Source organism: Sylvia atricapilla, chromosome 9 (genome assembly GCF_009819655.1).
Source record: "Sylvia atricapilla isolate bSylAtr1 chromosome 9, bSylAtr1.pri, whole genome shotgun sequence".
Taxonomy (NCBI): domain Eukaryota; kingdom Metazoa; phylum Chordata; class Aves; order Passeriformes; family Sylviidae; genus Sylvia; species Sylvia atricapilla.
In genome coordinates this window covers 20,989,808-21,016,142 of record NC_089148.1, presented here as the reverse complement: position 1 = coordinate 21,016,142, position 26,335 = coordinate 20,989,808, and the positions used below count along the sequence as shown (strand labels likewise).

General features: G+C 37.4%; 1 protein-coding gene across 3 annotated transcripts; it reads right to left on the bottom strand.

The window, feature by feature from the left end:
• Positions 1-505: 505 nt before the first annotated feature.
• On the bottom strand, positions 506-25,158 carry BRDT (bromodomain testis associated). 3 transcript variants are annotated; one of them, XM_066325201.1, is made up of 20 exons: positions 24,943-25,158; positions 22,744-22,985; positions 20,486-20,623; positions 19,613-19,742; positions 18,627-18,799; positions 17,165-17,536; positions 16,045-16,173; positions 15,686-15,874; positions 14,248-14,435; positions 13,884-14,173; positions 13,686-13,799; positions 12,030-12,155; positions 11,124-11,191; positions 9,739-9,901; positions 8,884-8,996; positions 7,466-7,607; positions 5,629-5,702; positions 4,395-4,612; positions 2,165-2,321; positions 506-1,449 (listed from the first exon to the last, which is right to left on the bottom strand). In XM_066325201.1, the coding sequence occupies exons 2-20, from the start codon at positions 22,933-22,935 to the stop codon at positions 1,381-1,383; spliced, it is 3,045 nt and encodes a 1,014-aa protein (XP_066181298.1). In that variant the 5' UTR covers positions 22,936-22,985; positions 24,943-25,158; the 3' UTR covers positions 506-1,380. The 3 variants fall into 3 exon arrangements, with proteins under 3 accessions (XP_066181298.1, XP_066181295.1, XP_066181297.1); XM_066325198.1 differs by having other exon boundaries at positions 24,952-25,158; XM_066325200.1 differs by having other exon boundaries at positions 25,029-25,158.
• Positions 25,159-26,335: the final 1,177 nt, after the last annotated feature.

The window sequence follows — 26,335 nt, the reverse complement described above, 5'->3', positions numbered from 1 at the left end:
TAATGGATGAAATGCTCTGAAGGAATTCTTGCCCTTCCCTCTGTCATCTCCTATTTCCAAAGCAAGAGCTCTTGTGCTTGCATTAACCCAGAGAGAAAATATATCCAAGTGACAGCAAGGTAGAGAGTCCTGCATGTGAACTGCAGTATTTTATTGCAGGACAAATATCTCTTAACAATGTAGAAACTACAAATGAAGGCAGGTCACTTTTGATGTGGATATGAAAGACATCCTAACAGTACCACTTTACATTGCAACCCATCTCTCATCCCAAATGCCTGTCCTAGCCAAATCCTCACCACAACTGGCAGTGTTCCCTTCATTTTTCATCCAGGAACTTGAAAAATCAAAGTTCTCTGTAGGGAGAGAGTTTTGAGTGGGAGGCTCAATGAGATCAGTAGTCACCAAAGTGGAGTGTGGAAAGAAAATATTGAATATGATTTTTTAAATTACAAAATAAAATAATAAATAACCAGGGTTAAAATATTATAATGTAATATAAAAATATACTACTACAGTGGAATATTTTATATAATTTATAAATCAGTAAACATACATGTCTTGGAGTCCATGCTTAAAATATTTAAATGATGGGGGTACATGACAAAAAGGGTTTGGAGACTACTGAACTAGATTGTCTATTCCACCCAGAATTTCTGTAATACACATTGTGTTTTGGTATTCATTCCATAAACCAATGTTTCATTAGTCCCATATTGATTTCCCATAGCTGTATATATACAATCAACAAGAACGTGTGGTTTTTATATTCCAGTTTCTACTCAGACATATTTCAACATTAATAATATCTTGCATCAATCAGAAAATCTTTCAAACTGGAGCCAGTTTGCCATAGTTACTTCTTGAGAAGAACCAGAACTATGTGTCAAACACGTTTGCACCCTTAGCTAAATGTTGTGTTAACATAAAACATTAAACACATCTGGACCTTAAAAGACATGCAAGCACATAAGATTTACTGCTGAAATTATAGAGTTCATGGAAGCTTTTTTTTAAGATTACAAGTAACATTACACAACCCTTAGACAGCATCACTTTTAGAGAGATCTTTTTGTCACAACCCAAATTTTGTGCAGGTGTGTCACAGTAAAGTGGTTTTTTAATACCGTATATACACAACAGATGAAATTGCAATCAAAGGAACAACTCCATTCCACTGTAGCAGACTAGATTACATTTTATAAACAAGCAGTGAAAAGAAATAAACCTTGTGACACTTCAAGTGTTAATGAACAAGATTTTAATACAAAGCATTTTAGAGAAGATATTTTAAGTGGTCTTAACATTTAATATCCTAACTAGTACAAAACTCTGCTGTTTGTAGTAGTTTGAAGTTAAATTCTATATAAACTACTGCTTTCATTCAAGGTATTCTTCGAAAGATGCCATAATATCTCTCTGCAGATTCACATCAATTATCCAAGCTGTCTGCAAGGAAGCAAACAAGTGTCTTTTCAGAGCAGTCAGACATTAATGAATACTATGCAGGTCAAATACTTAATGATTTCAGAGAAAACTATAAGGCATCTTCTCAAAAAATGTATGTCTTCTCTGTGATGACAAGTTTGAGAGTGCATGTTGTTGAAGCCCCCAGAAAAGATCTGAAGGATGAAAAATTCAGTTGAATTTATCTGAATCCAGCATGGTTTCACACTGGTACTTGCATTCCATTGTACAACACTATAATTTTTAAAAAAATGTTTAATCTAGAAAAGGCAGCAATTATAAAACATTAATTACTGTCACAAATAAAACCAGTTAGTTTTAAAAAGGCTCAGGCCTGGTATTTCATACCAGAACAGTATGACTAGCACTTCTGTTGACATGGAACACATTAACAAGGATAGCTTGCAACACTCAAGGTGTGAAATTATTTAGAGGGCAGGGACTCCTCTTCTGAACTTTATTTTACCACAAAATTATTCTAAGTTTATGGGAGTATTAGGACCAATCAGATAGCTTTTCATATGATGTCACTTGAAGGCATACTGTGAGTTTCCTATTGCATTTTCTGGACCAACTCTTCAGGTAGTACTGTTGTTTTCAATCCTTCAGATCCTTTGAAATAAGGACCTGATGCAATATTTGTTTATTCTCTAGTAAAGTTGAAAAAAAAATCATGTAGCAAGAGTCAGAAACTTACTGCTTCCTTCCTCCTGCGTTCTTGTTCCATTTTTCTAGCCAAGTTACGGTCTTGATCAAGGGTATGTTGTTGAGCTTCAGGCAGTTTCTTATGTATTTCTTTTTCAAGCTCACAGTTTGTTGCTGCCATGGCATCCAATCCTGTGCCTTCATGGCCCCTTTAAAGACAGGAGAAGAAATCAGTATAGGATAACAGTTCTTCTTTTCATAACAAGCTGATAGAATTCTGCAAATAATTAAAATCAGTGCCTAGCACTTAAAGTGTGGTTCTCTTTCACATTGTTTCATAGTGATTTCCCTTCCCAAGAGTTATGTGCACACAACTGTTGGGCTGTAGTAGGTCCATGTTTCCTGTGTCCCATTTCTAACCTGTATGCATGTGGGATTTACAGATATGCTACACAAAATTTACATGCACTTGCTTTGAAATTCTTTATTTTCTGTTACTTTCTTGGCCTGTGATGCTTTTCTCCTACCCTCTTCCTCTTCAATTAGTTATTTGAGGTAGATTTCACTAACTTCTGAACCAGGAGTATACTCTTAAGTCTCTCAAATGCTCTGTTTATTAAAATAAAACAATCCAAATAATTGAATTTTTCTAATACAAGCAGCAATGGGCAAGTGCAGGAGAATTTAGCAACTAGCTCAGGTTTATCTTTCACAGGGTGAAACAGGCAAGGAAGAAAACACAGACTACTGGAGAGGGAAAAATTGCAAGCAGGGTTTCCAAAAGGTAGCAAACAAACTCCAGGATATTACTGCAATGCAGAAATTAGTAGCAGTCACTTATCCCATTCAGCATGACCACAGACCTCAGGGCACTGCCTGAAGCAGGAGCTGCAAACAACTAAGGAAGAATACTACAGCAGGGCCTTATTGAAGGTGCTTTTCTGCAGCAATGCAAGGAATTCTGCTGTGTGAAGTGGAGCAGCCTGGAACCCCTGTATAGCTATGTTAATCCCATGCTCTCAAACACTACACTATCCTGTATCCCCTTAAAAGAGCACTAAGGTGATGACATTCCTGGCTACAGGTACAGGAAAATAGGGCAAATGTGAACTCTGGTCATGAGTGCTCCAGGGGACCAAAACCCCTCATCTTAGTACCTCAAAAAATCCCAAACTCCCCTGCATCAACCCCACCCCCCCAAACAAACAACCCCCCCTAACAAACAAAACAACACAACAACAACCACCAAAAAATCACACACCAAATGCAGAAGCAAACTAACAGCAACAACAAAGAAAGAAATTTGGGAAGTTCCTCTGACCACTGAAATAATACTGATTCGAAGAGAAAAAGCTGCTTTGTGCATTTTGGATGTGCAGTTTTGCTTAGCATGGTGTTGGGGGTTAGGTTTCGTTCCTTTTTACTCTAAAGAATTTTTTTCTCCATAAGTTACCAAGGAGACTAAATGTCGTACTTAACACTATTTAACAAAACAAGGGTGGTCGAAGCTCGGAGGGGGGAGGAGGTTTGAGGCAGGTAAAGAGCAGAGCTTCAGGTAGCCTGTCAGTCTGGTTTTCGGCGTTCGGGAAGAAAGCACGGCTGGGTTGGTGCTCCTGCTGGAGGATTTCACTGCAGTCCAGTCTTGGGAAATCTGCTATCATCTGCTCGCCCTGGGATTCTGAGCTCCTCTGCCACCCTGCAGGAGCTGGGCCAGCCCTGCCCCACTGTCGTGCTTCCATCAGCGCTGCTCCTCTTGCTACAGAGTGACCCTGCCTCCCCTGCCCTGCCGGGACATCCTGCCACTCCATAGCTACCGAGACTCTTTTTTCCACTGTTCCCAGCTTGGTGCTCTGAGGATCCTACAAAGGCACCGAGACCAAATTGCCCTGTGTTTTTGTGAAACAAAATCCTCAAAGTTCTTGGTACTGTTTTTACTATCAATGCTGTAGTTGGTTTTTGTTGTTGTTGTTGTTGTTGTTGTTTGTTTGTTAGTTTTTATACATACCAGTAAAGAACTGCTATTTCTATTTCCAAAATCTTTTGCCTAAAAGCTTTTAACTGAAAAAATTATAATTGGAAAAAAGGTGGTGGTAGTAGTTTACATTCTCCATTCCAAGGGAAGCTCCAGCTTTGCCCGGAAGATACCTGTCTTCCCAAACCAAGACACATGGTACAGGCACCCAGTTTCACCTGGTATGTGGCAATTACCTAATCCAAAGCCCTTGCTCCTGAATGACTAAGCCCGCCAGTACCACACAGGCAAAACCCAGAGTAACATTTACACAGAAGTGGTTACATACTTTTTTTTTTCTTGTGGAACATTTTGCAGCTCCCTCTCGGCTTGCACAAGAGCCCTTTTTGGCTCCTGCACTTGCCCACTCTTCTTTAATACTGCGTCCCTGAACTGATTGAAGCTCTCAGCAGACGCTTTTATTGGAGCCGGAAGCTTCATCGCTTTACAGAGGCTCACCCAGGAATCTACAGTCTTCAGTTCTGTATCCTGAAGGTATTAGGAGAAGGAAAACACAGAAGAGGAAAAAAATACTCTGCAACTACGTTGCCTGTTTAGTTCTTACATTAGCACAATGCTGTTTGACTGGGCCTCTTGGAAATAGCTACACCAATATATCCTTCCTTTGGCAGGATATTAGTGCAAATACAGCAATCTGAGCAGATTTTGATGTGCTTTCTCATCAACATTGTGAGTCTTTGGCAATATGCCAATAACTGTTGGCTTTTGTAGCTATTCTGAGCTCTCCACTTTTTCTTTTCAGAAAACATGAATTCACAAAGCTGAGTCTACACAGGGTCAATTGACAAGATTTTAAAACAGAGAACATTCTTCTAATTTCTGTATGCAATCCTTTTTATATTAGGCTTGTCGGTTTTGTTTGTTCCCCTGTGGCATTTTCTTCACAGCATAAACCAGAATAAAACCAGCATTCTTAAGAAATCCTGCTTCTAGTAGAAGCATGAGCTTATGAAGGAAATACATATTTTGGAAGTGAATTCAATGTGTTACTTAATAGCTTTCTAAAAGCTAAGTGCCTAAAGAAAAATCCTCAAAACGTTTTAGTTATATATATTCCACATTACTCTTATTTTTGTTACTGGATCAGTAAGAGAAAGCACATTGGATATCAGACCTAGATCAAGGAACACTAGTTTCTTGTTGAAATATTAAAAGTAGATGAAACATGCCCTATTTCAATATGGCAACATGGGCATATTATATATATATATATATATATATATATATATATATATATATGTGAGTGTATGTATGTATCTTATATGCTTTGCCTTCTGCAATGAAGAGAGTCCATATATTTATTTGGTTTTAGCACTGAAAATGAGACAAAGCTGTACAGATTTTAACAATGACAAAGGCCTATTGTACTCTAAATATCCTAATCAAAAAAGAATAGAGTTTTAGAGAAGATCTTAGGTCAGGGAGTTATTCAGCTTAGTAAATAAATTCAGCCTCTTCTCAAATAGAACTTGAGCACCACTTACCTTTCTTGGAAGAAGTTCAGACATTGGCTCTAGTATGTTTTTATCATTAGATTTATCATTGGGTGTACAGTGACCTAATGGAAGAATAAAAAAGGCCTTTTTTATCATGTTAATTTTATAGACTATCCTTTATCAAATTTAAATTATAAATCTTTAGTCATTCAAGGAATTGACTTAAAAGCTGACAGCATAGTTTATTATTTGGTTCAGAATGACAGAAACTCTCCCAAACATTTCCTAAGCTTAAGTTGAACTGGACCACTTCTCTCCACTTTTGGGCAGGAAAAAGTATAGTTATCTCAACTATAGATAAGAAATTAACTCCAGGTTAATTCTAGGAGAGGTCCCAGCAGAATGCTTGAAAGGTTTGATCAGGAAGCCTCAACGCAGCACTTCGACACTTACTCACTTCCTCCCCTACCCACCCAGTCCTCTTTCCTTTTGATTTCAGCATTAAGAGTACCTGACTGATAATGCAAACTCACTTCACCTAAAACTTTCAACCCTACTTACTTTTTTTAAAAAGAAGATAGGTCAGCGATCAAGGTCTAGTCCTCAAATTTCTGATAGCCTACTGATAGACAAATACTCCATGCTGTTACCTTCTTTATTATTTGAGGGGAGAAAAATCCTCAAACACTATTTTCAAACCAGAAATAAACAACACATTTTATCTCATTCAGCGACAATCCTCTGCTGTAGTTTGAGATGTTTCATTATTGAAGTAAATTCTTAATAAAAAAAGCTTCAGATAACATGTAGGCTTTATTTTTATTATTATGCAAAGGATTAGTTTTTGAATGTTTGAATCTGGAATTCTGGACTCAAAGTATCAAACCCTCAGCCAGTTTTTTATTATAAAGGGTTTTTCAGAAAGACCTCAGAGCCTCAAAACCTGCTAAGTGAAAATCCTTAGCTGAGGCCATGTACCAGCTGCTGCAAGTCTAAGCAAAATGGGGCAGTAGAGGTATGACCTGGTGTGTTAAGACCCTAAAATTAATAGAAATTCATGGAGAATTAAATCTCCATTTTTTAGAATTGCTTTAATACACTGCAACTACTTAGCATTATTCTTTGGAAAAAAAAAAAAAAAAGAGTTCATCAGTGAACAGATTCTGCCTTTTAATTTCATCAAGTTTTCAGAAGCTTCTTCCTTCCCTGTAGAGGTGTTCTAGAGGGCAAAGAGTAAAGGAGAAATCAAAACATAACATGTTCGGTAATACTAGACACAGCAAGCATGGATGTTCAGTCCATTCTTTAGTTTGAAAGATGTATGAAATATAGAATGCAGCTTTCAGAGGGCCAGTGTTCTCATAATAATTGCAAGTTTATTCCATACTCAAAGTCTCTTTGACATTGGTTTGCTGTCAGATACTTGTCACCAAGACCCAAGTATAACAACTCAAAAATCACAAAGTGCCCTGGGAAAAGAGCTCCAGCAGGATCTGGAAGCTTCTTCCAGAAGCTTTGGCAGAAGACAGTTCAAAGGCCAGTGAAGTTGAACAGATGGAAGCATCAATTCTCAGACTTCATGGAAGACCGGGTTACTTGGCCCTAGTACTACATTCAGAAAACTAAATTCTTAAAACAAAAAGTAATCTGTAATTTTCTGTCAATATTTTAACACAGAACAAGAACGAAACGTCTGTTTAATTTCACTATTTTTGTTGTTTTTAAGCAGCAAATCAAAAAGAGCATGGGAGAACTGTACACCCACCATTATCCTCCAAACTGATTAACATACAAGTGTTCAGCTTATTTCTTTAAACCAGTTTCATATGCATTTTTAATTTTGCCGCCCAATAATGGTTACAGTTTTTATTATGACATTACATACTTTGTTCTTGACTTATGGATATTAAATCAGCAGTTCTCATGCTGGTCTTAATTTGAAGTTTACTTGATTTGTCTAGATGTCTTGTTTGCTCAGTTTGTTTACTCCAGTCAGCACTGTCAACTTGGAAAATGGTGTTGGACACCTGGAAGAGAAGCTAGACTTCAAACTACGTTCTTCATATTATTTATGTTTAGCATATGAGGATTCTTATTACACAGCAACAGGATTAAAGGTTTAGAAGCTTAGAGCAGTAACTTCTTCCAGCTCTAGCTTCTGCAAACACCAGGGAAGAAATAGATTTCATTCATATTATGTTAACCAAAGCAAGTTCATACATTGAGACTCCAGATTTAGAATATGCACAGCTCAGCCATCCTAAGTGATGGAGTGGGTAGAACATGAGAAACTGATAGAAGATCTTTAACCCTTAATATTGTACTGCAGAATAAAGCTGTCATAAAGGCAGGTGCTGCACTCCAGCTTGTGGATCAGGGTAAAGGGTAACTGTGATCTTCAGTGTAGTGGTATTCTTTTCTCTGTGCAAGATTACTGTGTGTAGTAATCTCTTGAACTAAGGATAGTGCTGCACAAACCTGAGTCATAACTTGCATTACCTACTACCTTGGACAGTGGACACCAAAAGGAAAGGGTCAGCTGCTTTTCATCCTTACTTGCAGGACACATTCTTGTGTTCATAGATTGAAGAGGTAGTTTCTATCCGTTGCCAAAAAGAAAGCTATTACAGCCTGATTAAAGCAACTAAATCTTCAACCACACTCAGAAAGATTATTAACCATCATAGGATGGAAGTGATCATGTTGCAGTTACATCAATAACTTCCTTTGTTCCACAGAGGCCCTTCTAACCAGGATAATCTCCAAGAACACATTAAGACAGAACTCAGTGATTAAATATTTTACAACCTCATCTAGTCCCTGAAAGCCCCACTTTCCATAGCTTTAGGAAAAGGTATGAAAAAGCAACACTTTCCCAGTATAGCCACTAGACCCTCAGTATTGCTGAGTTTGTGAAACTGATATTTTTACAAAACAAAAACATATAATCTGCCTTTTTTGTAAAGCGCTTGGGTTACAGGGTAGACTTTTAACCTGTAAGTGTGCAAGGATTATTTAAGTTCAAGCTACAGCCCTGAAGAGAAATAAAATAGGCTTCATAGTATACTATAAATGTGATCAGCCAAACTTTCCTTTTGTGCTGCAAGCCAATAGGCAATGAAGTAATACCCTGTTAAAGGATAAGAATCACTTTATTATTGAAAGTTTTAGAAAACTTTCTTGTAAACCTTAGATGGCCTTCATGACATCAAATTCAAGCCTGAAGTATTATATTACATGTTATTTAACATGCTTTACAGACGCTGTTTGAAATTAATTCATTGGAGAGAAGCAGGTATTCACCTCTGGAAGAACATTTCTGGTGTGGGTGACAGAAGACTGATTTGTCTTTGAAGTGCTCTGAGGAGTTTGCTGGTCTGGAGCATCATGCAGAGCAAGTACAGATGAGATTTTACCTGAGAAAGAAGGTAGGGTATGATTTTTCCTCTATCATGCAAAATGCAGTCCTACAACTCAAAATTAGGTCACTGTTTAGATCTGCGGAGTAACTCAGTATGGAGATATGTATTCTAACCTCATGATTTAAGGAGTTATTTTTAATTAGTTTTTAATTGATTTCTCAGTTAATCAGCTACCAGTTCATGCTGTCTTCTACTAAAATCTCAGAAGTGTCTAATGGCATTAGACTTTTTGAAATAAGGGAGGGAAAAGAACAGCTCCTTGGATCAAGTTCCTAAGCAATTTCATGTATCTGACGTGTCTAGACAACAGCAATCAGCTCAGAGGACCTGTGGCACCAAACCTTACATTCAGCTAATAGGCATTTCAGACATGAACTTGGGTAATGGGCATGGGTTTAAGCATCTAATCCTGCCTTAAGGTGTTCAACGCTTCCTGTCACTCCAAGTCCATTAAGGTATCCTTCTCCATCTCACTGAAGGAGGCATGAACACCTCCTGGTTTTAATACCACTCTGCCCCACCACAAGAGTCCCAGTAAGCTGAAACCCCTAGCCAATCCTCAGTGCTGCTATGCTTTAATTTACATCATGCTCTTTGGTAATACACACCCTGCAAGAACTTTTTTCAGTTATCCGCTTGCCAACCTCTAAAATTCTAAGATAAGCTTGTTAGGCAATATGAGCATCCTGACAACCCTTCTTTCCTCAGCAGTCAAATGTAGCTATAAAAGTACTACCTGAGAGAGTCTGAGCATTTTGTTCTGATGGATTAAGTGATCTACACAGAAGCCTTTGCGGTACATTGGGAGGTGATTGCTGCAGTTCAGATGATCCATGATTTTGCAAGTTGCTAGTAAGAGAGGAGGGCTGTGCTTGCAGAACAGCATTGCAGGAGGTCCTCTGTAAACAAAGTGGTATTCTCCATAAAGAGACTGCAGTAGTTTATACAGCCAACAGTTTTTAATAGCTATTTGATCCTCTTTCCCCACCACTACCCATTTCCACTGTATCAGATTCAGTGCCCCTTGTATTGTGATACTGATCCATCATTTTCTAAGCATTTTGTTGACAAAAAGCCATGAGGTAAAGTGCACTCACTGCCTTGGTCTGACAGGTACAGAAAACCCCTGAGAACAAAATGTAATGTGAGGATTTCAATTAAGATGTTTGTTGCTACTCAGAAGGTCAGGAAGGGGCTGTTACAACTGACCAAGCTGAAGCTCATTTCCTGGATCCTATTTTCTCAAGTTTATTGCTGTCATTCTGTCACTGCAGAGGCTGCAGCTCTTAAGGAAAAAAAAAAGGGTGTTGCATAATTCCTTCCCTGAATCTTTGCTTATGAAGATGCAGAAGGAGTAGCTGAATAATAAATTTGCAGCCTAGTTTCCTGTAGTTTATGGGAAAGTCAGTCTATTGCAAGAAGAATGAAGGTTTGGCTGTGATTTTGCTTTGAAATTCAAGGTCTCTGTCTCTGGTAGCTTCAAGGGAAATTGTTAAAGGCAGCTAACCTTACAAGAAATAACACCCACTGTATAATACAGGAATAGAGCAAGTCAACCTAAGAGGCATTAAGAATTATTTCTAGATAAAATTGCTATAGGTTCTAATAATACCATGACAATAAGCAACCTTAAAGTATCCTGAAAATAAGTGATATAGTGCACAATTTATTTATTTTCAGGTGTAGAAGTGAGGTTATTAATAGTTTAAAAAACATTTAAGTGGAGCTCACATTGTTTGTTAGGTCAATTCTCTACTCAGAAAACTATTTGGAGAGTATTTGCCTTTTTTTGGGGGTGGGTAGGGTATGTGGAACATTCTGCCCTTCTTCATCAAACACATAATCATCACAGTAATTATAAAATGTGAAAGCCTCGGATTCTCCCAGTACATCTGTTTCTATACAAATGCATATGGTACTTTTAACAGCTCATGGGACATCTTCATACCAATCAGTCCTACAGAACAAACAGCATTCAAGCCATATTCATGATTTCCTGATAAAGTTGCATCACTTCTATTACCATTGTATGTTAAAAAAAAACTTTAACTAAATTATTTGTGAAAAAACTTTGTTATTTGTTTAGGGAAAAATTATCATATCCATTCAAGCCGAGTTTACCTTAGAGTTTTCCACAGAAGCTGGACAGTTCTGCCTGGCTCCAGTCTGTTTCGAACAGGTTTCTGTAACTGTTAATACAGTGAGGTGAGAAGAAAAAAGGGAATGGAAAAAACCAACATCAGTCATTCACACACAGTTCATTAGTCACACATGCAAGCTGTGAGTTGAAGTTACACCTAGAGTCAAACCTCCCAGTGAAAGGAACATTCTTATCTTGAACACATCAAGCTCAAGTCCAAGTGTTAAGGGAACTTCTCTCTCATATAAATAGAGACCACAAAGACTCCTGCAGGATCAAGGTCTTCATTACCATTGATTCACTGTGTTTGCTCCCCCCACACTGCAGAGGGTTGAGCATCCCTCTCACCTTATACATCATATGGAGACCCACACTGTAAATGTCCAGTTTGGCAGATCTATTCTGTCCTATAAAACTAAAGAGTTCTGTGTACAGAGAAACATCATTCAGTGTTCTGATGCTGTAATACTGAAACAGTTTAAGCACCAGGGTGGATTTTGGCTCTACAGTTAATGCTGTAGGCACTTTTGCTGATCAGACCAGAAGACGAAAATAAAGTGAATCACACTTTCAAAAAGGGATCAAAGCTGCAAGAGTAAGCTATAGTTTGATAGTCAAATGTCCAGGTAAGATATAAAGACCTTTTGCAAGCTTATTTTGGTCCCTAAAGATTTTTACTGGTAAGTTGAATGGATGCAGTGGGGTTTAGTTGTTTTGTGTTACCTGGAATCTCAATATTAAGGCCCTCATTTCAGAGCACTGGAATTGAGCCTTCAAAATGGAGCAAACCAGACCAAAGATAACTCAAATCCTTAGTAAGCATATGGAACAGTAGATGCTAAGAGAAGCTATTTTGCCTACATAAACACAAAAATAAGCTTTCTAACCTGATTCGGAGTCACTGCTATCTGAGGAGCTAGAATCACTGCTAGAGCTGCTGTCAGAATCTGAGGAGCTGCTACTGCTGTCACTTAGTCTGCTTGCCCCTGTGCTTGACTCAGCATTCTTTTCAACTGCAGGAGAAAAAGAAAAAATTCAGAACAACCTGAAATCGAGCATTCTTCACATATAAGACTATGACCAAGCTTGTTAGGCCTATTCTCCCATCACTTCCTTGTCTACTGTCCATTTAGCAGTGGACTTGAAAACAAAGGTTTCCCTCTGGAGAAGAGAGGAGTGGGATTTACTAGCAGCAAGCTAGTCAAATTAATTAAAAATCCAAGGAGAAGCTGTAGTCACAAAATTTACAATTATGGAGTCCATTAAAACTGTACAGACCTAAGACACAATTCAAGCAATTTCCCCCCCATAAGTTTCCTGTGGTTAAGAGCCTGTTTCTGTGCATGTTGCTGCTGCCAGACTTGCCTGCAGAGTTCTTTATCTACAGCCAGCTCTTCTTTTCCTAGCCATGTGCATTCCCAAATTGCCAGCTTTTGCCACCTCCCCACCATCTGACTATTTTGCATCTGCAGGGTTGATTCAACTTAGCTCATAATGATTTTGCAGTCAAACCTTTTTCAAAGAATTTGCTCTGTGGAAGCTTGGAAAATGAGAAGTTACGTGGATACCTATCTCCCTGGACACAAGCTCAGATATAGCTCTTGTAAACAAGCCAGACACCAGTTGTAAAGATTTTCTAGCCAGCTTCTTCCCTCTTCTCACAGCATATAATTCATAACTGATTTCAGCTGCTCCTTTAAGCTTTTCTTTGTAGGACATTTTCAAGCCATTACATATATCAGACAGGAAGACTTGACTGAGCTAATGCTAGATACAAGTGTCCCTGTGTCTTCTAGAGCTGCTTCTATCATTACAGCTAACTGATTTTACATAGGAGCTAAATAGATAACCAGTGGAGGGCAATAATAGCACTCACTATTTTAATGAGGAACAACTTGACTTATAATAGCAGCATCAGCTGCATTGATCCATTTTCAGCCCCTGATGAGAACCATCAGTATGTGCACAGCTCAAGTATGCACTGAATTTCTGCCTTGGATCTCGAAATGCTTTATTGCCTGAAAAACTGGATTATTCTCCCAGGACACTTCCTTAGGTCTAAGATAACACAGCACACCTGCCTGATACACAAGCTTTGTTAGCATGACAGCATTAATGACACTGTCACATAAGTATTACTAGAATTGGTTATTCTTGTGACTCTAAACCCCATAAAACGAATTGCAAACAAATAAACTCTGTAACCCTCCACAATCCCCAATATGTTTTCATGTATTAGCATAAGGGAATTTTTCAGTGTCCCTTAATTGCTGAAACTGTTATCATCTTTATCACCTATAATAAAGTATTAGGTGCAGGAATAAGAAAGCTGCTTTAGATAGGACAAGTAACTGACCAAATTTGCTGCTGTGACTCCAGCTCAGTCAGCATAGAAAGAATCTTTAGACTAGCAGTAGAAAGCCTAAGACCCCATCTATTCTGAGGAGAAAGTCCCCAGATACCTAACAGGACTAAAGCCCAAGGAAAGAATTCCACTCTAAGCTATTTCTGTTGCAAATGAGTAACAGTAAGAGCCACATTACTCTTGAAGCTCTCCTTCTCTGGGTTTAGTTGACCATTGACATCCAGTAGTCTCTTCTCTAGCTCTTGTTTCCTCTCAAAATCAAGTTCTTCTCTTGACTTTGTTGGCTTTTTATCTGCATGTGAAACAGAAGTTAACAGGAAAGCAAACCACAAAGCAAATCTAATGGGCTTTTTAGAACGTCATTTATGCTACATACCCTGCTTTCTTTGTTTCCTCCTCAAACAGGTTGCTACATATTTCTCTAGTTCTCTGAGTGTTGAAGCATTTAAAGTTTCAAAGTCTATTTCTATCTCATCAGGGTTAGAGTTCCTCAGTGCAGGTTCTCTTGACTGTATTATATGGACTACTTTCCCAAGCTTATCTCCAGGGAGTTTATTTATGTCCAAACTCAACTGTCGTTTTTCATCATAATTCATAGGTTTGGCACCATCTTCATCTTCTGACTTATGTGCCAACACAGCTTGCTGCATGGTTTTCTTTGATTGACTGCAGGAAAAAAGTATACTGCAGTAGCAGCAGTTTAAAATAATTTGACACCCACACAAGTTCCCCACACTTACATGTTTAAAGACAGCTTTTTCTTAGATTTCTCCATGTATTTCAGATTTTTCTTCTTTTGAATCAAGCTTTTTATTTCAGCTTTTTTCTTGTTCTTTCTTTTCTTGCTTTTAGCCTTCCCTTTTTTCTTTTCTGGTCTAGATAAGCATGCTTTGGTCAAAACCCACAACTGCTGGTGAAGAGCTTCAAGCTACCCAAACCAAAAAAGATCAAAAAAATCCAAAATGCTGATAATCTTAGACAACATAGGAGGAACAATAAACTAGTCCTAAATATCACAGGAAATTTGTGGCAGCTGAGTGGATGTCTGCTTTTCAAATGAGACTTATTTTCCCAACATTTTACTATATTGTATCTTAGTCACAGATTATGCATCCAGAAGATGTAGGACTGTTTATTTTATGCAGACATTTCTAGCAGCATGTGCCTTTTAGCATTCTGTCAGAAATATACAAACACGCCCTCCTCTCCCCCCAAAAAAAGAAAAAAAAAAATCACTGTAGGGGTTTCCAGTAGCCTCTCTAATTTCAGGAATTTGGGATGCACTCAAATGCCTAATTAGGTTATATTTCTACAGCATTGCTGAATTGGGCAAGTGGGACTGGGCTCATGCAACTTATTTTGCAATATAAAGTGGCCAGTTGGGGTGTACTAAGAATTTCTGAGAAGAGCTTAACACAACTTTGTTTAAACCTCAGGAACTGGAAGATGGTCAGATGATGAGATTAGAAATTAGACACACTGAAATACCTCACTACTGTAAAGGCTGGCTTGTACACTTGCATTTGTCCTTCTGCTGACGTTCATAAACTGATGATGCTAACCTGACAAGGACCAAAACTTGTCCCTCATTTGACTAACAGAACAAATGCTAACTTTCTCCAGAGTTTATAGATACAGCTGCAACAGGTTAAAAAGTTATTTTCAAGCAGAAGCAAACCCACCCTACTCCTAAAGTGAAGCATGGCTTTGCTTCACTGGTTAGCATGAGATACACTCTTTTCTCTCTCATACTGTACTTTCTGGAGAAGAAATTAATGACTTGGTTTTGTGTGGCTCAAAAGAGACTGAGAGTAAGAACAATGCTTTTTGACCACGTGAAAGAAATGATCCTGGTGGAAGAATATGCCACTAAGCACATGTGGAGTGTCTGAAGGTTCTCATACTACAGGAACACAGTTTTATTTTTTAAGGGGTTTGAGAGCCCTCTGAAGAAGTGGTAAGCAAGAATAGAGAACAATTTCTAACTTTTTACTTGTTGAAGTGCTACTCACCTAACATTTGGCAGTACTTCCCAATGGGAATAAAGTTCTGTATTAAAAATACAAGTTACTAGATTCTCTTAAAAACTGATTTTTGTTGCTAAGCCGTGGAATAGACCATTGAAAGTGGAATTACCAGAGAGATCTTTAGTCACACACAATAAGTACTAATGCTTACTTGCTCCTGAAGCTTTTTGAGGTGTCCTTTTCTCTCCTCTTCAGAGTCTTCAGATGATTTTTCTTCTGAAGAGTTATCATTACTACTTTCACTGGAATAAGCTTCTGTCATTTCTCTCACAGGCTGTGGCAGGTGATCACTTGCAACAGGTTCATCAGGAATTTTAGCAAAGTGCATTTCAAAAACATCCTGAAGAGTCAGGTTTGGGAACAGCATATTTTTCAGATTTCTATAAGTGTTATGCAGCTACTACTTGTAGAACTACACAGTAACACAGTAGTTCAGTAATATTAATAGATTTTACATCAGGGCATGAGATGAACTATTATTTTTCAAGTCTGACTTAAAAGATAACTCACCTGAAGTTTTCTTGCCATAGCAACTATTTCATGGTCTGAAGAATTATGTTTATAGCAGCTCATGAACATTAATCTAACATCTGTAGCAAATTCTTGTATATTATTATATTCAAAGTTATCCATTTTCTTCTAGAGGAAAAAAAAATTAAAGCACACTTAGCAGACAGCATCACCATGAACTGGCAGAAAGAAAGGAAGACAAAGAACTTTAACATTTATATGCTGGTTCAGCTTGTATCAAGACAGTAAATATTATAAAAAATACTAAGGAAATACCTGCATCTCATTTCAACACTGTCTCTTTAACAAAGTAAGATTTTTTTTTTCCCTCTTTTAAACAGATTTAATTTTAATTGCTGGAAGGACTTCATAGCACTAGTTTCAGCACTTGGTCAAAACAACAATGTTTGGGTGGTTTTATTTGGTTCTGAACTCAGCATCTGTTTTTGATTCTACACATGGTACTTACACAAAGCTTATTCCATAATAGCTGGAGTCAAACTAATAGACTGGAAATTCAGAAATAACCTTTGTATTGTGCAAGTCAGCTTTCAAGATAATTCAGTAAGCTATTATAATTGAACATTCCCCAAAAAGTGGAGCTTAACTGGGCTAAATGCTTTACCCCATACAAATACACCCAGTGTTCACAGAGCACTGTCCACATATCTCCATCTAGAATGGTTGCTTTCCACTAAAAAAGGTGAAATGTGTCATGTAAACATCCAACGCAGAAGTTCTAGGGCACTTCACCGAGAATATTGAGATTGAGGAAAAAGCAGAAGTTGACAGAATTGCATTTTGTTTTATAGGGCATTAACAACAGCACTGTGTGTACAGAGATATTTAACATGTGGCATGCTTGGAAGGACTTCATGGAGACCATCATTCCCTTGCTATCTGTATTAGCTTTTTCAGCAGTTAGGTACATCAGCTTCTATGTGTCACAACAAGACACAGAAGACTTTCTCCAGTGACCTTGGCTAAGTTTGAGAAACAGAAATGCATCTGGTTTCTAGGCCTATTATATCTTTCATGGAGGAAGCAGCTTTCATGACACCTTTTCAGCTAACACTTTTAAAACCTTGTAATTACACAATTTCCCCAGAAATATACTTACTTTAATGGTTCCTAGGTCTGTAGGACATTTGGCAGTGGCTTGGTTCACGCCAGTGGAGGAAGACGCCACATCTACAGGTTTTATGAAAGGCCATGAATATGCTGCATGTTTCTTTGAAAGCATTTCTTTAAGTATTGCATTACAATGTTTTAGTTGTTCTGACAACTGAATCTTTTTAATAATTCCAAGTGGCTGTTGAGAATCTGAAAAGGATTTCTTCAGAAGCTTATTTGTTACCATACATTCATTTTCACCTCTATATGCTTTAACAGCTTTTCTTTCACTAAACATTGCAAAAGATTCACTACTTGCTGTGACTATTGAAGTAGTAGGAGTTGTAGTGTCAGCCTTCCTTTTCACACCTTTTCTTGCCTAAAAAAAAAATATAAATGCACAAGTGTCCAGAACAGTAAGAGAATGGTCAGTTTTAGATTATTCTCGTGTGTGTGTAGTCCAAAAAATGGACTGCTGCTTTTACTGCTGTTGAAGTCAGAGCAGAATGCAGCAATTCCACAAACTTAGATTATAAACCAACAAGGTATTACAAGACCAGCACACCAAGCTCCATCTCAGATGTAAAGGAAAGAAGTAGATGTACTATAGGTCAGGCTGTGGTCAGATTTTAGCCATTTGTGAAGATTCCAGGAAGCTGGCAGGTTATGAAATTACCTGCAAGTTGACAGCCACAGGAAGGGGGAAAACTACTGCAACTCATTTTAGGCCTGGTTGAGGGCCTTATGTACATTGTTTATCTTGGTTTTTCTTTAACTTGTGTAGTATTTGGTTTGGAAGCCATATAATGTGTGCTTTGTCATCAGTGCTCAGATCCTATATGAGTCAAGTGTAATTACACACTATGAGAGAGCCTGGCAAAAGTGCCTATTCCTCACTGGAAGAGCAAAACTAAAACTAAGTCAATACAGGAGTGTTTTTCAGATGCTCACATACAACTCAAATTGAAGTAAGAAGAATTTGCTTTTGTGAGCTACAAACGCCTTCCAGGCTAGTTACACATTGTTTAAGCAAACATGTTAATTTTTGAAGAATCAAGCATTTGATTTACATAAAAACTGTGAGACATTATTAAATAGAACTTAGAGCTTTATTTCAGTACTAAACCCATTATCCTCAAGGAGAAGCCTGGCAGAAATGTATATAGTAATAAACTTCAAGAATGATGATCTTAAATTTTGTTCCTTTGGTAACAACATTTGAAAACCACATTTATAAGAAAATATGTGCCAAGCAATCATCCCAATTTCTGTTTACCTTCTAGAATTAGTACTGGCACAGTTATTTAGCAGAGACGTAGAAGATTTAATGGAGATCTCTTACAATCTTCTATTATAACAAAAATTTCAAAAACGTACAGCAATAACCATGGCTCCTACAGTTTTGCCATCAATGCCTGAAGGAGTAATTTCAATATCTTTCCTTCTGAAAGTTATTTGAGGAAACTTACTTTTGTTATAGAGACTGCAGCTGGCATTAAAGCAGTCAGCTGAGCTGCAGACAGAGGAGCCAGTGTAACCTGCTGTCGCTCTTGAGTCATCACTGGAGGCTGCTCACTGCTTTCAGCTTGTTTCTCATTTGTGCTCTGTTCATTTGAAGTCCCAGGCTTGGACTCCCATGTTTCTGGTTATTTTAATACAGAACAGTTTTAGGAGTTAAGTATTAAATGTTGCAGTTAATTTCTTTCATGGTCAAATTGACCAGTTGTCAACATAACCACTCTCCTGTACAGGAATGCCATACATAAATGCAAACAGGAGTGTTTGTTAAAGCAACATTGGTATCCTCCTCTACTCGCACCAGTAGTGCTTTGGGTAGAATATCGTGCCGAGTTAAATTTTATTTGGTTTCAGGAAAGTGTGGATTAACTTCAGACCAAAGATTAAAGAGGCATCATACTACAATCTGTATATTGTAAAAATGTTCTTGCCAACGAAAGCATCAAGATGTTTTTTTACAAACACATAAAGACCAAGCAGCAAAGAGTGCAGACTGAGTCATGTAGGTTCATGCAACCTAAGCATAGTTAATACCTGTATATATTGCTTAGCAATATTACAGATTCCCTCTACTGAGTTCTGAGAATAGTTTAGACCAATGTTTTTCTGTGTTTGGTTTGGCTGATTAGATTATTCAAGTCTTTTTCAGCTGTTACTCTGTTTAGTTCCCACAGACCCTCACACCTATTAGTTTATATAACACAGTGCTGAACAACATGACAGTCTCTGAATTGGAAGAGTGTTCCTATTCTAAAAAATAAAAACTCTTTGAATTAAAAAAAACACCTTCTAAGGCCTTATAGCAGCATTGTTATTTGACTGCTTGTCCTGGAAAAAGAACACTCAAACTGTTCCAGGGTTGTGACAAAAAGGATTTCCTTTTTCCAGTTTTGCTTGCTTAATACATTACAAATCCAGCAAATAATACAGGCCTTACCTTCTGTCTTCTTTCCTTTTCTCCTTCCTTTATTGAGACTCACGAGTCTTTCTTCTGGTGGCATATGGGCTATTTTCTGCATAAACACTTTTTCTAGTTCTTCGGCCATAAACACAATGTCATCACCTGGCTGCAAAATATGGTCAGTGCCATTCAGTAAAGGAGAGCCTGCAATAATGGGAGCTAGCTCATAAAACAACCAGGCTAGAGAGTCCTGCCTCAACAGATTGAAAAAAGCTGCCAGTACCAGAGAGGTCTAGAAATCTTTGCCATCCCTGTCCCTGCAACTCACTTTAATGCAAAACTTCACCATTGAAATACTCTTTCTCTCACTGTCCCATTGAAAATTCCTCCTTTACCTCTGCATACTGTACAGCAAAGGCCAAAGGGGGCAGATCTGCAACTCCCTTATTTACCCCTGTGTTCTGAAGAAGCTGTTGAAGCTCTTCAGAAAGATACTAAGACACAGCCAACAAATAAATATCCAAGCATGGGGAGATGCTCACATTTCATTAGGTTAAACTTGTTGAAGGAACAGAGCATGGCTCATGGCTAGAACATTGCTAGCTTTGGACTTGTACATGGTGACATAGTGCTTGCTGTTCATGAGCTCTGCAGCTAAACCTCCAGAGATTTTGGATGCAGAAAAAACTATGCACTCAGTTGTTGGAACAGCAAGCAAGATTTCACTTGTGTCGTCAGTCAATCCTAGCAAAAAAATCCCCTCCCCAACATTTCAGAGAAAATAGTTTCAAAATAATAATGAAAATGTCAACTAACTTACTGTGCATTCTAATAACCATGTGCTTGCTTTAGACTTGTTTGTATCATTCAATAGAACCAGTTACTGGTAAGTGTTGGTGCCTCACATACCTTGTTATACATGTAGCAGTTCCAGAACATTGTTTTAAAGTCTTCAATACATTCTGCAGCTCTTGTGTAGTAATTGTGTTCCAGACGCTTTTTTATGGTGCCCAAATCCATAGGCTTTTTTATAATAGTGTAATAATCCTGTGGTATTGAAAGACTAAGTCACCAAACATATCTTAATATTAGGACATGAAGATTTTTAGACATTTAGTTACGAAAGCCAAACTGCAAGGGAGAATTTAATTATACTAGAAGTAGCATTTTATTTAAAGGAAAACCTTCCCCTATGAAGGAAAAAATGTAGGTGTTTTCCCCTACCAAAAAATGTAGGTGTTCAGGAAGTCTTCACCTTATATTTTGTCCTTGCTCTTCCATGTAACATATATCATTCAAAGCCACAAAGAATATTAATTTCAATATGTTCCAGAGCTCTACTGGTAGTAGTAGTACTTACTAAAAGTATATGCATTTCTCATTTGTTTTGTCAAAGCCATTTAAACAAATCAGCACTCCAGTTCACAGAACAGAGAAAAAAAGAAGCCAAACTTTTTCAAAGTCTCAGTCACTAACAAAAAGAAGCTGCCAAGTCTTCACAATTGCTGTCCAAATACTTTATCCCTGGCCACACTGGCTCTCCTCTTAGGGTTGGCCTAGTGAAGAAGTGGCAGTATGACTGAAAGGTAGCTGGAATGGGAACTGTCATGATTATTTTAGTAGCATAGATAAAACTTGTGAGACCATGAGGATGTTTCTCTGATGGTGCATTTAAGAAATTTGAATGGAAATATCCTCACTAAATTCACATATACATTGTAACATATACATGGTAATTGTACAAAGTAACTACTTCTAGAGCGTTCTATGACTATATCAACAATCTGTTTTGGTGAAATAGAAAAGCTAATCAGAGTGAAGGCTATTTAATTTCTTAAAACAAAAATGCAATTAATAATTAAGTATTGTCCATTCTGCATCTTCTAACATTTGGGGGAGAAATGCAAGGGGGGCAAATACTTTTATTGTCCTTGCCACAGAGCCAGACATTTGATTGTTACTGTGGATTGGATGAACTAATACACACTCTGAGAAGTCAAGAGGCTGCCTTAGAAATCCAGAGAGGCAGAACTGGCCTGAAGCCAGCTGCAAATATTGCCACAACTCTGATGGAATGCCCCTTAATATTAACCTTAAGTGACAGCTACTTCCAAGAAGGAGAAAAGTTAAGAAAAGACACAGAGAGATTGTCACTTTGACTGTGCTTTTGTACAAACTGACCAAACGAGTTTATCACAACAAACAGCCAAAGATAAAGGCTTTTGTGTGCTCTAAACAAAACCAGGGAATTAGTAGAATTAGTCTTGAAAAATTATGAGAAATAAATATCAATGCCTAAGCTGTTGGAGGGGGAAAAAAGAAAATAACTCAAGGGAAGGTATAATGGTTTTATTTAACACCTTTCTACTTATCTACCAAGAGTAGTATCTTCCAAGTTATCTGAAATACCATTGTATAAATCATCTATGTTTTCATTTGACTGAAAAACATCCAAAACTGGAGTCTAAAAATACCTAGAGGAAAACCATGTGTCACAAGACATTATAGTCATGTACTTGGTTATAATTAAATTGTAGTATAAACAGCATGCACACAGCAGAACAGAAAACAAATTTAAGTATAATATCTTCTATTTCATGGAAGGTATGATGAGAACTACAGCTTTTTATTTCCCTATTTTGGAAGGGACATTTATTTCCTTTAGAAACTTCAGAGCAAAATGATTTGAAATTGACAAACACTATAGGACTAATGAGTTCTCTGCAATAAAATGGTTCCAGGTTTGCCTTTTACTTCAGAGTCAATCAGATCTGATTTTTTATCACAAGATATTTGACATTAAGGCTGCCTATATATTAAAAAAATACTCAAAGGCAAAAGAAAATACTCATCATGTGCAGTGTTAATAAATACGTCTAAACCAGAAGACAGGTCTGAACACCAATATACAGAAGCTCTAAGAGGCCTCTTTAAGCATTATTATGACCCCTAAGAAATACTGATTTAATAGTTTCAGATCAGAAAAATGAGCAAAAAGGCAGCATTTCTCTAGAAAGAAAACACGTTTCTTGTAGACTTGTATTAATGACAGCACTTCAATAGCAAAAATAGTCTTCCATAATCTGTCACATTAGGAAAAAACCCCATGTTTAACGTTATTTCAGCTAATTTACATATTAATACTGCAGTTCCAAAATGGTTCTTACAGGCAGATTCAGTGCTGCTGCATCTACAGGTTGATGAAATGGCCAGGAAAAGTTGTGTCTCCACATGGCTCTCATGACCACCCTCTGTAAGTACTGAAGTTGGTTTGTTTGACATCCACTACTTTTGTTATTTATGTATTCTGGTGGAGGAGGGTTAACAATAATGGAACGGTGCTGGCTTTGAACAGACATCTTCAGCGAGTTTTTACAGCCACTTGCTCAAAGATCATTACGCATTTAACCTGAAGGTAACAAAACAAAGCATTCAGTGAAGATATCCAGATTTAATGCTGTTTACATGTTCACTTCTCTTTGTGGAAGATCAGTACTGTAACTACAGGCATACCTTCATATTCTAAGCAAGACAATGATTTTAAAATGCACATTTGGACATACTGTACCTCTAGTCTAGGGACAAATACTAGCTTTCTCCTAAAAAAATATGATAGTCTCCTGTTCATAACAGAACGAAGTATTTAATGAATACTTGAATTTAATGAGATGTGAAAAAAGTCATAATAAGGTAGATATCTACTGTAATCAGCACACTGCTAGAAAAGTACAAAAGACCCACTCTTACAACAACTGTAGCATGCCAGCAGATATTGCTGATCACACATCTTATATTTTCATTTGTTTATTTCAGCATTCAAAGCATACCTCTCCTAAGCTTCTGAAGCCTACACCTTAGCTAACAAGAACGAATACTATTTGTACCACAACATATCATTAGCTAAATGCTAATCCTTTCACCAAAGTATCTATCTTAGAAGGGAAACATCCAGATACATACAGGATCTGACTCTCCTATAACTGGCCAGCTTTAGAACTAAAGTTCTGAGGTAGTTTTAAGTACCTCATTACCGAGCTAAGCCTATCATACTCTATTTTCAACTGTTTCATCTGTTAGGATACACTATAATTTTTTTCTCCAAAACCCCCACACTAGATGATATGAAGTTCAAGCTGTTCACCTTCTCCATCCAAAGCTCCAACGCTAAAAATGGAAGACAGGAGCAAAAGAGTACAAAAAATCTCACAGCAAAAAAATCTTAAATAACATAACAACATTTAATACTTAAATAAGAACATAAATAGAACATGTCTAAGCTCTTGAACATTTTGTAAATCAGTACAGTAGAGTCTAGAATAAAAGCTCAAGCTTTGCATCAAGAGGGCCAAGGAAACCAAGAGTCTGAAGTTTTGTGTATATAACACTGCCTTAGGCCTAGATACTTAGCTTTTAAAACCTTAATTTATGCTGTGAAAACTAAGTTTCATGCTAACAAGAAAGCTAAGACTACATCTTCTAAAGACAGACACAAGTCTGTGTTTTGGTCAATCTCTCCTTTATTTTCTCCTGCCCATCTCCCCACAGAAAAGTCACAGAAGACTCTTCCCTCTCTTAAAAGAAAACTTAAATTTGCACACTGAAGCAAAAGTGTGATCAGATTCCAAGCAGTTAAGTGTTTTAATATTTTTCAAACCACCCCTTCCCAGCCCCATGTGTCCTTGAGCTGCTGAATCAGGTCCCAAAGGCCAAGTAGTCTTGAAAAGAGAAGCCTTGAGTATTTCCTTAAGACCCAGTTTGAAGCTTTAGCTAACCTGATAGAAATGCGGTTTTAGTTTAAGAGTAAAAAGCAAATAACTTACGTGAGTTACATTTCTAGAAAAGTCAAGGCTTTTGGCAAAATATCACATCTTATGAGAATCAAATTTTTGTCCTTTTTTTTTGGTGAGATTATTTGCTATCAGTGAGTGCTCTCTGAAAGCATGCATTAAAGAGCCGGCTGAAAAGACATCTATTTCTTCCTGTTTTAGCTCACTATTACAGCTCCCAGCATAAAACCTGTATACATCGTATACTAGTCAAGAATAGCAGCTTAGAGACATATTAACACACCACATAGAGAGCAAAGAGAGACAACATTAGGTGATAGCCAATAATCACATTGAAGAGTCATAAATAACAGTGGAACCTCATCTAAGTAATTATATTAAGCCTACACAGAATAGAGCACAACATTCTTACTGCAAGTAATACCATCTCTTCTTTCAAAAGGACAACTGTCTTCATAAAGACACAGAAAACAGCATTTCTGTACATTTAGGACCTGTCTTGGAATACATGAAACAAACCTTTGTTTGTTTTAAAGACAATCCATATAAATATTAGGTGTTGAGAAAACACTGACTTACAGCTCTTACCATAACCAACACCAACCACCCTTGGACAATTCAGAACTAAACTTCCACCCTCAACACAGATCAGTCATGTTTTTTACCTTAATTTTAGTGAAAGCCACAACTCACTTCCTCCACTCCCAAAAGGTAAAGGAGGAAGAGAGCTTTAAAAGGCAGACAGGATCTTTATAACGTACTCACACCCTCATCTTATTCTTTAGCAATAACTCAGTCAAAACACCTGCAACCCTAACAAAAGCCTGCCCTATCAATGGTTCTCATTGGGAAGTTATCAACATAAAATAGGAACAGCTGCTAAGGGCTAAAGTACACCAGTTGGTTATAGATGCCAGACCTGCTCTCTCAGTAGCCAATGAGATGGCATAGTGGGATGCAAGAAGGGGGGGGTGGATGGTCTTATGTGAATTTTGGTTTGATTTTCTTATTTTAACTTTTAAGTCTTAAATTTAACATGATAGGATTGCTTATTTTTTATCAATTATCATTGGGTTATGGTCTAAGAAGAGTGCATAAATAGTATGTCTGGTTAGGAGTGGTACAGTATTCATATTTTCCTTCACCCCACAGGTTCATTAGTTAAATTAAACCCCAAATCTATTTAGTAAATGCACAGTAGTATAAAAATGAGGACTAGGTTGTTTCATAATAAATTTCATTTGTTGTCATTAAAACCACAAATACTTGGAATTTAGCCAGCTTATTTTGAATTTTGGCTGTTGACTAAGCATTTTTTCTCTCAGTACACCTAAAAAGCTTCATCTCCACCATGCTTTAGTACAAGCATGCCAGACAAGGCAGGTCTGAAAAATCAGATTTATATTTAATTTGTTGTTCCATTCAGGTTTATGCCCCAACTCAGGATCAAAACCTGCTTGGATTCTTATCATGAAAGTAATTAATCTGCATTGTTTTTTATTTCCCTTATTTTTTTTCACCGAGATGTCCTGGTGACTTTTAGACTGTTGCTTTGAGACTGCTGCATCACCTTCACAAACACATGAAACACAAACAAAATTGAAATCTTGTGATTGAAGACTTTGATTTATTTTGATTTATAAGAGTTAAATTGTACTTCAAAAAGTATTCACTTTCAGCATATTAAAATTAGTGAGAGGTTAAAGTACTGCTTCACCTAGTTAATGCTGTATGACAAGACCCCTAACTATGCAAGTAACAAATACTAAAAGAACCGCTGGAAACAGTAACAGGAACTGGAGCTTCCCACAAATAAAATGTGATTTCAGGAGTCAGCTTTGTATCACAGTAAGACATAGAAATTGAAGTTAATGATTACCACTTTATGTCTAGGCCAAATATGGCTCTTTGATAGCTCCCTAAATTTGGAATAACCCTACTAACTTCAACAGAGTTGCCTTAGGTTTTCATC

Bases quoted from the DNA above. Each gene is read 5' to 3' on its own strand.
- BRDT (XM_066325201.1), bottom strand. From the start codon at position 22,935: ATGTCTGTTCAAAGCCAGCACCGTTCCATTATTGTTAACCCTCCTCCA. The intron at 20,624-22,743 runs GTAAGAACCATT...TCAATACCACAG, and splicing joins CAGCAGCACTGAATCTGCCT to GATTATTACACTATTATAAA. The intron at 18,800-19,612 runs GTAAGGCCTGTA...TAAAATAACCAG, and splicing joins AAAAGGAAAGAAGACAGAAG to AAACATGGGAGTCCAAGCCT.